The 14,567-nt window shown below is 52.7% G+C and overlaps 1 protein-coding gene and 1 long non-coding RNA gene across 2 annotated transcripts; one reads left to right on the top strand and one right to left on the bottom strand.

The window, feature by feature from the left end:
- Positions 1 to 211: 211 nt before the first annotated feature.
- Positions 212 to 9,941, bottom strand: MVP (major vault protein). The gene is made up of 17 exons (XM_010727858.3): positions 9,602 to 9,941; positions 9,262 to 9,474; positions 8,817 to 9,012; positions 7,813 to 7,936; positions 7,610 to 7,741; positions 7,102 to 7,196; positions 6,660 to 6,896; positions 6,320 to 6,445; positions 5,813 to 5,971; positions 4,918 to 5,168; positions 3,959 to 4,156; positions 3,295 to 3,433; positions 2,551 to 2,762; positions 1,704 to 1,820; positions 1,314 to 1,440; positions 1,054 to 1,242; positions 212 to 439 (listed from the first exon to the last, which is right to left on the bottom strand). Exons 2-17 carry the CDS (start codon positions 9,378 to 9,380, stop codon positions 311 to 313), a joined length of 2,550 nt encoding a protein of 849 aa, XP_010726160.1. The 5' UTR covers positions 9,381 to 9,474; positions 9,602 to 9,941; the 3' UTR covers positions 212 to 310.
- A 90-nt stretch (positions 9,942 to 10,031) lies between these two features.
- LOC104916834 lies at positions 10,032 to 13,522 on the top strand. The gene is made up of 3 exons (XR_796687.2): positions 10,032 to 10,186; positions 10,825 to 11,054; positions 11,314 to 13,522. It is a non-coding gene; the product is annotated as an uncharacterized LOC104916834 (long non-coding RNA).
- Positions 13,523 to 14,567: the final 1,045 nt, after the last annotated feature.

Below are 14,567 nucleotides of genomic sequence, written 5' to 3'. Positions count from 1 at the left end.
GTGCTTCTGCTCCAAACTGGTGTCATTTGCAAAGAGAGAGGATTAGGACTTTGTTATAAAAAAGGGAGGAAAATCAACCAGAATTTGTCTGTTTGGTGGTAGATAGATAGTTGGACTGGTTGATCTTGGAGGTCTTTTCCAACTTTGGTGATTCTGCGATTTCAGACACTTTGACATCTCCACCCCAGTCTCACCATCATTGTGACATCACTACTATCACTCTGCTTTATTTTGGAAAAAAAATAAATAAATAAAGGAAGCTCTGAGTGCTCAGCATCCTGGGATTTCTACCTTCTGTTAGTGATGAGCCCTATGAGGCTGAGGGCTCCGGAGGAACCGCCAGCCCCAGCAGCCCCTGGGCAGTGCTGAAGAGGTTCAGGGGGGCAGCGCCATCGGTGATGAGAGCAGATTGCAGCCCGAGGCCCTGCAGCAGCTTCACCTGAAAAGCACAGTGCAAGCGCTGCCCCATCGCAGCACAGAGACCTCGGTGGCCCCACCAGCCTTGGGGGCTCTAATCCGGAGATTCATACCCCATGAAGAACCCACGACACTGACCCCCTCCAGCCCATGGAGACCTTGTCCCATTGGAGACCTCATAACCCCAAGGAGATCCAATGCTATGGAGATCCCCCTATCTTGAAGACACCAATCTATTGATAACCCAATCCATTGAAACAACAGTCTGTGGACACCTCCACCCCATGGAGACCCTGTCCCATTAAAAGCCTGTACCCTATGAAGATCCCATAACTCCACAGAGACCTTGTAACCCATGGAGGCTCAACTCAATGGACACCCCAATCCTTTGCTACCCTCTACCCCACAGAGGCCCCGAAAATCTCATGGAGTCCTCATAAGCTCATGGAGACCCAGTACAATGAAGATCCTGCCCCACTGACACCATGTACCCAATGGAAATGCTGTAACTGAATGGAGTTCCCACCCTATGGAACCCCAAGCCACGGGCAACCTATAGCCCATCAAGACAGTCATGCTTTTAAACCCCATGGCCGCCCAAAGCTGACACTTAACCCCACCTCCAGGCCCACATACCTGCAGCTCAGGCCCAGCACGGGCGATGTCCCGGATGGTCTCAGGCCCCAGGGCTGCTGCCACCTCCCGCACCTTTGAGGCCTCCACAGCCGCCAGCGCCTGTGCCCGTGCCGCCTCCGCCTCCGCCCGTGCCCGCTGCGCCCGCACCTCCTGCGCCTGCATCCGCTCCAGCCGTGCCAGCTCTGCCTCCTGGGCACAGGGAGGAGGTACAGCCCCACCCCACCTTACGAGACACCCCCGTAGCCCTGCTCGTAACTCACTGTCTCTATGGCGACAGCCTCTGCCTTCAGCTTGGCCTGCAAGATGGCGGCCTCGGCCTCGATGCGTGCAGCCTCCGCCCTGGCCTGGGCCTCTGCCCGCGCTGCGCCCGCGCTCTCCACCGCAGCGCTGCAAGGAGTGCTGTTACAAGCCAAGCCCAGCGGGGCCACATCCCCTCCTCCCACCCAGTAGCCTACAAGCAAGGAGACTGTCCTACTCTTGTAGGCCGACGGGTCCCAGCACTCCCAGTGCCCCCACACCCACTCCAGCTGGAGCACATGGGGACACTGGGACAGGTGGAGCCTCGGGCAAATGGAGGTCCCCGGCAGCCCTCCAAAGTTGGCAGATGAGCACAATGCATGCTGGGAAGGGGGAGAACCAAGATGGCTGACCTGAGGGCCTCCAGCTCCAGCAGCTCCCTGCGTGCCCGCTCTGCCTCCGCCTGGTCCAACAGCCGCTGGCGCTCCAGACGGCCCCGGGCCTCCTGTGCCAGGCGCTCAGCTTCATGTCTGTGGGATGAAGGGACAGTGTGGGCATGTGGGACACTGGGAGGTGGGACAATGGGGATGCAGAGGGGACAGTGGGAGGACAGCTGGAGACACACTGAGGTCACTGGAGCATAGGACACTGGGGATGTAGTGGGAACTCTGAGGTTCTGAGGATACTGAAGACATTTGGGGATGGGACATTTGGGACACATTAGAGACACTGAGAACACACTGGGGACACTGGGAACGCTTTGGGGATACTGGGACAGAAGGATGCAGGTGATGCTGATGATATGAGAGACATTAGGATGGAGGCGATGTGGAATGAAGTTTGGGGGCACGGAGGATATGGAGGACATTTGGAAACATGGAAGATAAAGAGGACATTTGGAGACATAGGATTGAGGACATTTGGTGGCATGGGACACATAGAAGATGCTTGGGGATGTGGGACAGAGGACATCTGTGGAAGAGAGGAACAGAGAGGATATTTGGGGACACTTGAGAATATAGAGAACACTTGAGCAAATGGGAGATGTAGAGGAAATTTGGGGATGTATGAGATATAGAGGACATTTGGGGACACGGAGGACATAGAGGACACTTGGGGATATAGAGGTCATACGGGGACAAGAAGTGGATAAGGAGAGGTGGGAATATGGCAACACATGGCATACAGAGAGGCAAAAGAAGACATATGGCAACAAGAACACTAGGGGGGCAACCCAAGGTGACACAGGGAACTTGGGACCTGGCGGCAGCCTCCTGGGAGTTGGTGGCGATCTCGATGGCCAGCTGGACACTGCGCTGCAGCGCATCACGTGTGCGTTGGTCCACAGGTTCCACACTCTGGATGTCGACGCTCGTCACCACCAGCCCATTGGGGACAAAGCGCAGGTGCTCCCGCAGCCGTCCAGCCTCATCAAAGCCAAAGACAGCTGAGCAGATGAGGCGATTGGAATTCTGGGGACAGCAGGGACAGCAGCGTCACTGGGGATGAGGACAAGGACAGGGGACCAGGGGGGCATCAGGGCCATTTAGGGGTGTGAGGGACATAGAGGGTATTTGGTGACAGGAGAGATCTGGGAAAACGGGATATAGAAGATACTTGGGGATATGGGGGATATAGAGGATACCTGGAGATATAAGGGCATCTAGGGACATTTGGGGACAATGTCATAGTGTAGGCTGTTGGGGCAGTGAGCACAATGGGGACATGGGGTGACACTGAGGAACATGCAAGGATTAATCAAAGCCAAGCAGGGATGTTGGGAATTCTGTTGATGTCCCCAGAGGCTCTTGGAGACAGTGGAGACCCAGGGGGACATGGGGAACCTCATTCTGGTGACATCTGAGCAAGCCAAGATCGTATAAACAAAATGTGGGGACGTAGGTGGAAGTGACACAGGAGGATGCAGAGCAATAACTTAGGATGACATGGCTGAGGGAAGCATGGGTGATAAGTGGGGGAACCAAGGGGTGGCAAGGGGTGGACCTTGTGGAAGTCATCAAAGGTGACAGCAGCGACAGCTCCACGCACACGGGAGGCCAGGGCCTTGCAGGCATCCCCCACAAAGTCAGGAACACTGAAGAGACGTCCCAGAGCCTTTGGATCCTCAGGCACCTCAAAGTGCCTGTGGAGAAATGTCCTCATGTCACCACCGCATACCACAATCCTGGTCCCAACCCTGATTCTCAAAGCTACCTCTGTCCCCAGGCCACCAACCCATGGCCTCTGCCTGTTCTACAGTGAAATTCCACCCAAGACCACCCATACTGCACCTAAGAACAAATCAAACTTAAGACCACTTAAGCTCCACCTCATACCCAAGACCATCCCAAGCCCCACCCCAAGACCAACCCAAACCTCAAACAAGACCATTCCAAATCCAAGACCACCCCAAATCCCACACAAGATCAATCACAAACTCCACGCAATACTAACCCATAGCTCACCTGAGACCACCCAAACGCCACCCAAAACCAACCCAAATCCCACCAAGACCACCTCAAGACCCAAGACCAAACCAAACCCCACCCAAGACCACCTCACCCTTACCCAAAGACTACCCCATGTACAAGACCACTCCATATTCAAGACCATCCAATCCTAAGGCCACCCCAAGTACCACCTAAGACCCCTCAGCCCCCAGCCCCACCAGTTGTAGGCCAGCTGCAGCTGCAGCCGTGCATGGTCAGCTGTCTCAATGGTGACAATGTCAGCACAGAAGTCAGGGCCGAGGCGCAGACAGAGGCTGCGGCGCGCGTGGGGCCGTTTGGGGCGGCCTCCAGATAGGGACAGCACCGTCAACTGCTCACCAGGGCCCAGCACCACCAGCTCAGGGCCCAGTACCACTCTGCAATGGGGTGGAGAAAGAGCATCATAAGGCAAAATGACGCCCAGGGCGTCAAACTGAGGACCCTGCAAACCCCAGAATCCTACAAACCCTAGGATCCTATGAAACTTATAATCTTACAAGGCCTAGAAAGCACAGAGTCCCACAATACCTATAATAACCTGAGTAAGCACCCATAAGCATCACTGTGCTCCTTACTATCACCCCAAAACCATACAGTCACATTGGAGATTCTGCAGCACAGGAAGGTCATTGAGGGGTAGTAGAGGGCTGGACACTCCTTGGCAGCCCCAGAGTTCAACAACTCTACAGCACTCTACAGTGATATAGCTCTAGAACCCCAGAACTGTAGAGTCCTATAAACACAGAACCCTAGGATGCTAGAATACAAGAATCTTATAAACACCCTAGAACTCTATAAACATGGAATGCAGAATCCTGGAAACCTAGAAATTTAGAATCTTAAAAAAGTAGAATGCTAGAATCCCTGAATTGTTGAAACTGAGAGTCCTAAAAACCTACAGTCCTTGAATCCTGAGTCCTGCAGTCCTAGAAACCCAGAACCTAGAAAATGCAGAACCCTAGAATCCCAGAAACCTAAAAACCTAGAACCCTACAAACCCAGAATATCCTGAGTTTGAATGGATCCAATAGGTTGGCTTTTAGGAAAAACAAAGCCAGGGATCCCAGCAAAATTCCCCAAACTCTAGTGCCTGCCCCACATCCCATTGTCCCCAGGCCTCTCAACTGAAGGCACTTACCGTGCTCGCCGCTCCCGGTAGTCATAGACCTGCACAGCAGCATTATGGGGCACCTGATATGTGACAGCACGGGTCCGGTCCCGTTCCTGGACCCCAAAATTGGGGCCTGAGGATGACTGGATGCCCAAATCTTGACCAGCTCTGTCCCCACGAGCCTCAGCCAACAGGGCCTCAACCCCAGGGGGCAGATCCTTCTCCCACAGCTCCTCAGCCTCTGTCAGCATGTAGGTCTGCCCCGTCACCACCCGCACCTGCATGGAAACCAGTATGGGGCTAGGGGTCACTGGGAATACTAGGAGCACTGGGAGGGGTGTCCGAAAGGATCCATGGGGTATGTGGAACACTTGGATGGGGCTTAGGGGCACTGGAAGAGGATTTCAGGCCTACTGGGAGCACTGGGAGAGCATATGGAGGCACAGAAAGGGCTACTGAGAGCACTGGAAGCAGCTATATGGGATACTGGGAACTCTAGGATGAGCTGTGGGAAGTGTCTGGGGCAACTGGGATGGGATCTGGGGAGTGCTGAGAACACTTGGAAGGGGCTTGGGGAAACTGAGAGGGAATTAAGTGTGCTGGGGAACACTAGGAGAGACTGGAAAAGGTGTGTGGGGGCACTAGGGAGGGGGACTATGGGGGCACTGGGAAGGGATTGTTGAGGGACTGAGAGAGGAAAGGGGTTACTGGGAGCCCTTGGAGGGGTATCCAAAGGGATGTGGTGGGCCCTTGGAGATCTTAGATGGGCTCTGTAGGTACTGGAAGTAGCTACATGGGATACTGGAAGCACTGAGATGAGCTGTGGAAGGCTTCTAAAGACACCGGAAAGCAGTGTGAAGGACACTGGGGTGGGTTTAGGGGCACTGAGCACCCATGGGGTCTGTAGGAAGAGGACTCTCACCTTGCCGGTGCGGATGTCCCGCACATAGATGCCCTCGTTCTCAGCCAGGGCCAGCGCACGGCGTCGCTCCAGCACAGTCACCTCAGCTGGTGGCACATACTCGAGAGGACCCCGGGCCAACCAGCGGTCCCCTGCCCGCCGTATCACTTCCGTCCCATCCTGAGGATGCAGCGGTGGCATCAGCACCAAGCCTGGGGACATGGGGACTCCAACCCAATCCCTGGCTGGGGATGTGGGACTTCCAGAATCTCCCAGGTGTCCCCAGTCCCCAGGTATCATCATGTATCCCAGCTGCCCCCTATGCACCTCACCTGTTCCCATGTACTCCAGGTGTCCCCCATGAACTTCACCTGTCACCACCTGCCCCCAGTGCATCTTACCAATTCCAGTGTTCCCATGAGTCTCCTTTGCTCCCCCTCCCCAGTTCCCCCCCCTTGTTCTCTCTCTCCCCCATTCACCCCACCACCCCCAGTCTCCACTAAGTGATGCTATGAGCTTCAGTGTCACCTCATCAGTGTCCTTGATTGTCTGCAGAGCCTGAAGAAGCAGCCCCTCATCCTCAGAGAGCACATAGACGTCCTCGATGCCAGCCTGGAGCCGCTCACCCGGCTGCAGGAAGAAGGATTTCTCCCCCTGGGGACACAGGAACATCACCTCAGGGATTTTATGTGCTCTTGGGGGTAAGTTAGGATCCCTGGTGGCCACCTCTGAGATATCTTGGGGATACCTATGAGTACATCAGAGCTGCCTGCGGGTCCCTGAGGTCCATCTACATGGTCCCCTGGGGTACCCAACTTGTCCTCAGGGACCTGCAGGTGACATCTCTGTGGTCCCATGAGGTGTGTACCTTGATCACACGCTTCTGTCCCAACTGGGGCTGCCCGTTGGGTCCCACAGGGTCGAGCACCACGCAGTACTGTCGGGGACCCAAAGTTGTCACCAGCACCTCAGCCACCACCTCCTCGAAGACATCAGGGACGTAGGCCTCACTCTGCTCCTGTGTCACCAGCCACTCCTCGCCTGTGCGGCGCACATGTCCCTGCGCATCCTCAAAGGTCCGGGTAGCTCGCAGGTGGAGGGCTTTCTGTGGGACAAATAGAGGCAAAGTGCATGACGGGACCCCAATTCTGTCCCAGAGGGTCTTTATCACCTGCATGTGCAAGGAGACAGGGTGATGGGACACCTAAACTTGTCCCAGATATGGGTTCAGGGCAAAAAAAATCAGTCCTGGAGTGTCCCTGTCACCCATGGGTGTAGGGGAGACCACAGAGGATCCCATGCCCCTTTACCTTGTCAGTGAGTACATAGGCATCCACGACATCGACCACCTCCTCATAGACCCCTGGCAGGTAGGCACCCACCCGCTTCACCAGCCACTCCTCACCTGGCAACAGTATTACGGGCTGATCAAGGAGTTAAGGGAGCTGGCGCAGATTGGGGGAAACAGGGAGGATTGGGGAGATTTAGGTTGGGAAGGGATCTGAAGGGTACTGGGGTCCTATGGGACAAACCTAAGGGTGTCTGGAGTCCTAGGGGCTGGACGATCTCAAATGTCATTAGGGAGGGATGAGACAACTCCAAAGGTGGGAAGGGAAGAAACTAAGGGTCGTTAGGGTGGGATGGGATGATCTCAACAGTGTCTGGGGTCATTAGGGTGGGATGGGACTATCCCAAGGGTGATTTGGATGAGAAGGGACAATCCCACCAGTCATCAGAGTGAGATGGGATGATCCCAAGGGTGGGAAGGGATGATACCAAGGGCCACTGGGGGGAAAAAGACAATCCCAAGGGTACTACCTGTGACACGCCGTGTGCCCTGACGGTCGAGGCACTCCTTGCGTGCCCTCAGGCGGATGGCCTGGTTGTGCCTGATGACGGTGGCCTGCAACGTCTCAACCACCTCTACCTCCTTGTGGGGGATGTAGGTGCCTGTGGAGCCGGGGCACCATCAGCACCCCAAGATGTCCCCAAGGTGTCCTTAAAGTGTGTCCCCTGCTCACCAGGACCCTCGAAGAGCCACTCATCGCCTGCCACAAACTTGTTCCCATCCTCATCCTCAAAGTCAAGCAAGGCTCGAAGGCGCAGGGCAGTATCAGCCAGCACCACCTGCAGCGGGGTGACACCCTGTGGACACAAGGGTCAGGGCTGAGGGTGACATCTTGGGGACACAGAGGTCAGGATTGAGGGTGACACCCCGGGGATGTCTGAAAGACACTGGGGGACAGAAATGATGGTGACATGGCAGGGGGCATAGGGGAAAAGGTTTCACTGTGGATGAGCTTGGGACATGGGGGTCATGATAAATCTATCAGAGGGATGCAAGGGTCCTGGCAGGGCAGTGGCAGGTACTCAGGCACAAAGCAGGGACAAGGGAAACACACGGCTACAGGAAGCTGTGTGGAGTCTACAGGAACAATTATAGTCAATGAGAGCTATAGAGGGTTTACAGGATGCATAGGAAACTGAAGAGAGGGGTCAGAGGAGCTATAGGGGAGTACAGGAGCTGTAAAGACTATGAAAGGACACAGAGAAGAGTTGCAGAAGGGGGACCTGGGAGACTATAGAATTTATAGGAAGAGGGAAGGAAGAGGACTTATAGGGGGACTATAAGAACCATAGAAGCTATAAGGTGTTGTGGAGCTTCTAAAGAGCTTCAGGAGAATGTGGGCTGGAAAGATTACCAGAAACTATAGGGTCTCTGGAAGGGCTGCTGGTGAGCTACATATGCTCCAGAAATCATGAAAACCTAGAAGAGCTATACAAGCTAAGGAGGATCACATCAAACTGCAAACTACAGACACTATAAGAAGAACTAAGCTAGGGTATACTGTCACACATTGAAAAAGCTATAGGAGGCTGTGGATAATCCCCACAGGGGGCTACAGGGAGTTATAGGCACCCTGAAACCCATAGGCAGAGGTGCAGGAAGTCTTTGCAGGGTGGCAGGGAAAGGATAGCTGAGGTTATAGGGGCTACAGGAGCACTGTAGGGTGGCTATGCATACCTGCTGGATCTCCTCACCGGGGTACAAGGGAAAGGGCTCCTGGGTGAGGCGGACATCAAGGTCAGCATGCCGCAGCTGGGCCTGCCCCGCACCATCGAACAGCACAGCCCCCGTTGGGCTCCGGGCCACAGGATTGAGCACCACGCAGTAGTGCCGGGGAGGGACCATCACCATGCGCTTGGGGGAAAAGACCACCCTGCAGGTGCCCCCGCACATCTGCCATCAGCTCTGTAGGACTGTCGGAGCTCCACAGGACCCCTCACATACTCCACAGCCCTTTTTAGCCCCACACACCTCCCATAGAACTCTAGGGCCTTATGGAACACAACCAGATAGAAGAGGCCCCCATGATCATACAGAATTCCTGTAACTGTACAGAGCCCCCCACAGACCTAGATATGGGTCTTGGACTCTCCAGCGCACTGCTTGAACCCCAGGCAGGTACCTCTCATGGTCCTGCCGGATGTAGGAGTGGGGTCCAACCTCCACGCGAGTGACGTTGCTGTTGAGGTCCAGCACGTGGATGTAGTGATAGGGGGGTATGCGGATCACAGGGTCCTCCATGGGGAAGAAGATTTCTTCACAGTGGAGCAGGAGACCTTGCTGGAACGTGCTGTGGAGCAGAACAGCTCGCTGAGGCTCACTATAGGTGGTAGACCTTGAAACGGTAGAAAAATTGTCATGAGGCACCTTGAAATGGGCGAGGGGAAACCTCCAAAGGGGTGGCAGGCCCTGCTGTGGGGCAGAAGAGCTTTGTGCCGGGCAAATGAGAGAAAAGATCTCACCTGGGATAGAGGACCACACCGCGGGGCACAACACCCGGTTGTGGGGCAGGAGAACGCGGAAATGACTATTTTTAACTTTTTCTTTTCTACTTCCCTTTGGCCTGGCCCAGCCCTGCAGGCAGACGGGGCCCGGCCCATCGGCGCCGCCCCAAGGCCGGGTTTCCACACCCGAAATACCGCAGCCCGGGCAGGGTTCGCTCTCAGGAAGGATTTATGCCGCGCTGTAGGGCTGCGGGTAACAGATTAGGATGAGGATGAGAATTATGGGGTGGGCTGAGCCCGAACGGCATTTGCAGCCCCCGGGTAGGCCCTGCGCTGTCGCTAGGCAGCCGGCACCGCCATGACGTCCACCTCCCCGGAAAGGGGGCAGGAAGAAAGGGGGTAGGAAGAAAGGGGGCGTGGGCGTTCCCGCTGCTTCCGCCTTCCGCCCCAGCGCGTGTTCCCATTGGCTTGGTCCGCTGCCATTGGCTGGACGCGTGCTGCCATTCGCTGTAAGGGCGGCGGGAGGCGGGGCCGAGAGAGGGAGGCTGAGGGAGGGTCAGAGGCTGCTGAGGAGTGCGGGGGATGCTGAGTGCCACCTCTGAGGTACTGTCGCTCCCTGGTATCACCAGTGCCACTCCCTGGGGGTCTGTGTTACCCCAGGTCTCACTCAGTGTCACCCACTACCACCCCCTGAGAGGCTTTCACTCCAGGTCTCACCTCCCGTCACTCCTTCAGGGGCTGTGTCATCCCTGCTGCCACCCCCTGAGTGGGTTTTGTCATCCCTACTGTCACACAGTGCCACCTCCACACCTCAGTGCTGCGTTCAATCCAAGTGAATGTCACAGAATCTTGGAGTAACGGAGTTACTGTAGGGATAACAGGAGACACGTGGATGCGAGGACGAAGAGACTTGGATCCCTTTGTCCTTCCCATTGCTCCTCTGTTGCTCCTTCCTTCCTAATTCCTTTCCCTGTTTCTTTGGTCCTTTCTTTGTTCCTTTCCAATTTCTTTACTATTCTTTGCTTGCTCTCCTTGCCCATCCCTTTCTCTGTCCTTTTTCCCGTCCCTTTCTCATTTCCTTTCCCACCCCATGCCCATTCCTTCCTTGTTCCTTGCGCACTTCTTTACTATTCCTTGCTTCTTCCTTTTCCATTCCTTTTTTTTTTTTCCCCACACTTCACCCCTCTTTTCCATTTTTTTGCACTTCCCTTACCCATCTCTTTCCCTTCTTTTGCCCCCAGCAGTGTCTCTGGGGTCCAACCTGGAGGAGCACGTTGTCATTGACATGTTGGGGTGATCCTGAACTGGTGCTTCAAGCAGAGACTGCTCAGCATGAGGAGGATCTGCATGTTCATGTGGACAAGGCTGGACCTCATGATTGACATGCAGGGCTTCTCTTCCCAGAGCATCCACATCCAGAGGTGGATCACAGGAAAATGCACAGGAAAATGCAAAAGGAGGGAGTAAGAAGGTAAAATTTTTCATAAAGGGCTCACTTTATCCAAAATATAAAATTTTCCATGAAAGACTTGCTTTATCCATTGTTAAAATGTGTTTCACACGAAAGTGCCAAAGAGCTCCTAGTGCTAATGAGTCCTCAATACTAATGAGTTCCGAGGGCTAACAGGTTGTCAGTACTATTCAATCCCAATTGCTATGTAGTTCCTCTTTTTAATGAATCCTTAGTGCTAATGAGCTGCTAGAGCAAACAAGTTTTTCTCCTGCACCAGGGCTCTCCTAAGAGACTGACAGATGCTGCTTTTCTCTGCCACCTTCTGTAAAATGTGTGGAAGTTCACCTTGCAGATCATCTCCAGGTCCATCATTATCAAGCTGCGGCAGGAGAAGCTTGCCCTGACCAACACCAGGCTACTGCTTTGCCTGCAGGAACTGGGAGCAGAAGTATGCAGCCCTCTGCAACCTCTCTGGCAGCATTTCCAGGCCTTAATGTTCTGCCAGGTACAGTTCATTTGCAAGCAGTGAGCTGCCAGTGATCCATCTGACATGATCAAGCCCAGTGTGATGTCAACTCTGCTTCAATGATCTCCAAAAACGAGGGAACAGGTGCAAGGGATGGATGGGAAACACACAGAATTAAAAGCTGAGAGTGGTAACAGCATCTAATAGTTGGAACCAAGCCAATTGCTTGGCTTTCATGGTGGGCATTACATGGAAACCATGCTCTGTTCCCTCAGCCTTTGTGTTCTGTGTCTAACAAAAGCATTTTGTGACCCAATTTCTTTCTCTTTTTTTTGCCTTATTTTGAGGCTCTGCCTATTCCAAAGTACCATAGGCTCAATGGAAAAGAGCAGGGGTGTTGGGAATATGAAGGACTGGCAGTGAGGGAGTAAGGATTTGGGTAAAGTGATGGACAGGCATTAAGTTAGAGGAACAATGGTAGGGACTTGGAGAAGTTAAAGGAACATGGATTGAGACCAGCAGTTGCAGAGCTGCTGGAGAAGCTCAGCTGCCTTCTTTCTCCCATGCAGACCTGCTGGAGTGCAGACTGACTCTCAGTGAAGATGATCTAGATGGGCACTGAGTGGTCCTTCATTCATTCTCTAACTTCTGTCTTCCTTTTTTCCAAACCATCTGTTAGGAAAAGTTCTGCTGAGAATGAACTTCTATGCATGTAGAGAAAGGAATAAAAAAAAAATCTCAGGGAATCCGTACCTAGTGACGCAAAGAGAAGCGCGGAAGAGTCAAAGTCATGGCCTGAGAAAATTATCTGGTCAGCAATATAAAAAATGGAGAGAGCATACAGCAAGACTAGAAATGTAGATTTGTCAGTAATCAAGCAAGATGCTTAAGATTTTGATGGTATATTTGTGGTGACAGGGAAGAGTGTGTTAAGTGGTGCACGTTAGATAAGCTAGGCATCACTTGGAAACCTGTGTGCCTGGACCACTTAGTGTCATGCCCAGGCTGCTGCCAGGATAGAGGTCCTGTCCACAGGAAGAAAGGAGGAAGACATATGGAAGGAAGGGGAGCCACGTTTTAACCTTGAGTTGATGGCTAGATGGGAAGGATCTTGGAGCACTAACTTGGTCTAGGGGAGAGAGACCAGAAGTGTAACTGGATGTGAGTTCTCCTCTTTTGCTGTTGTCTTGTCTGCCCACCTCAGCTTGGGCAGAGCCATGGAAGCCCTCAGTCTTGTTCTCCCAAGGGATTCTGTTCGATGCTGGAACCATGAAAGTAGGTTTATGCTCCCACCCCAGGGAGCTGGGTACATTTCCCAGTTCTGAGGCACGCAGGTGGGAGAGGGCAGGCCACTGCCTCTGCCCCTTTCTGTCTCCGCTTAATGGCAGCATTCCTGTCAAGACCCTGCTCAAGAAGTACATTGTAGTTGTAAGGAATTACAGATTTTATTTTAAGCAGTCAGTCTTGGAGGTCACAGTGTGGAGCCTTGAAAGACATGTCTCAGATAGTAGTGTTGCAGAAACACGGGTTTATCCAGACAGGCCATATCCTTGCCTCCAGCCATGACACTTGGGAAATCCTCACTTGGGAAATCTTGCTGGCTTCCAAGCCAGCAAGAGCTGACTTACGTGCACTTGCTAATTCAGAGGGAAAAATGGTTTTGTGTTCAAAGTGGGTTTCAGTTATTTCTCAGGCTTTTGCTTTGATGCTCATCTGATGCTTTCAAGTTAATTTGGTTATTTATTATCAAGGCTGTCTTACTGCAAGCAAAGGCCTCATGGAGAAAAAAATATATCTAGTTCTACAAATTTTTATTAGAAAAAATGAATATTACAACTTTGCAAGGATTTTAGCAGTATGTAAATTTTCCATGATAAACTAGCTTTAGCTACAGAAATTACAGAGACCAAAACTTATTTCTGCTGGTTCATTTATAATTTGCAACAGCGTTGTCAACGATAGTGTATGGGGCTGCTGAATCACGGCCTGAACCTTTGATTGATCTGAGGCGAGCAATGAGTCAGCCATGGGAGTGAATTGCCTTCACCTGTGCTGCAGGAAGGGGTGGAGCCTGGCTCCACCTCTCCTAGACCCATTTAAGAGCTGACTGCCAGTGGGGAAAGATCTCTCTTTGGAGATCCGCTCCATCAGGAGTTTACCTCGCGAGCCCAGGACAGGGTGAGTGATTTTCTCCTATTTCTCCAATATAGATTCTATTAGCCAAGCTCCTGGATATATATCTACACCATCTGTATATCCATTGATTAAACAATTGGCAAGCCAGGCAGGCCAAATCCACTTTACATCATGTCTCTCTTGTGGAGTTTCTATAAATGGGTCAAGGGGGAGAACACCATTCCCCTTGATAAAATGATCCCTGGGCAGATCCCAGGGTTTCTGGGATCTCCTTATTATCAACTGGCAACTATAATTGAGAAATGGGCTCCCCTGCATACTTTGGGGAATATTTCCCCAGTACGTTTAACAGAATACTTTCAGGGACTGGACAAAGATGTTTTAACTACGAAAGAAAGGCAGTTAGCTGCATCCACAGTGGCATGGCCACTGCTGAATGCTTTAAATCAAGCAGAGACAAGATCAGATAGTTTAGAAAATGAAAATCAGCTACTGAAAGCTCGGATTGACAAATTGGAGCAAGAACTTAATGTATTGACTGGAAAAAGACCAGTTTTACATTCTCTAGGCCATGTCCGTAGTATTTCAATAGATGATAGTCATGCCTCTGAAGTAGCGGACCTGGTTCAAGAGGAAAACAGGAGTTCCAAATCAGACCTAGAGGCTCCAGTTATGGCGGATCCCCTGGAACTCCGTCCTATTATAACTCAAAAAACTAAAAAAAGTACAAGATAGACCGGCAGGGGTGCCCCTGACCAATGGCCCCTCTGCCGAACGCATTTGCATGTGACAGCCAGACCATACACTCCTACTAATGGACCTGGTGCAGCGATTTTGGCAGAGGCCGAGAGAGAGTATACCTGCATGGCTGCTCAGGTTATGGGATTCGAGGAGCAAGAAAGTGTTATGGTTAATGGGCCGGAAATGGC

This window comes from Meleagris gallopavo, unplaced genomic scaffold, assembly GCF_000146605.3.
Source record: "Meleagris gallopavo isolate NT-WF06-2002-E0010 breed Aviagen turkey brand Nicholas breeding stock unplaced genomic scaffold, Turkey_5.1 ChrUn_random_7180001949071, whole genome shotgun sequence".
Lineage (NCBI taxonomy): Eukaryota > Metazoa > Chordata > Aves > Galliformes > Phasianidae > Meleagris > Meleagris gallopavo.
Note: the sequence above shows the minus strand (reverse complement) of the source record. Positions and strands in the feature narration are given on the sequence as shown.

What these genes read in the sequence shown, in the direction of transcription:
- MVP (XM_010727858.3), bottom strand. Translation starts at nt 9,380, where the DNA reads ATGGAGGACCCTGTGATCCGCATACCCCCCTATCACTACATCCACGTG. An exon ending in ATCCGGCAGGACCATGAGAG is followed by an intron (nt 9,013 to 9,261) that starts GTACCTGCCTGG and finishes GGGCACCTGCAG; the next exon opens with GGTGGTCTTTTCCCCCAAGC. An exon ending in GTGCTGGGCCTGAGCTGCAG is followed by an intron (nt 440 to 1,053) that starts GTATGTGGGCCT and finishes TGTGCTTTTCAG; the next exon opens with GTGAAGCTGCTGCAGGGCCT.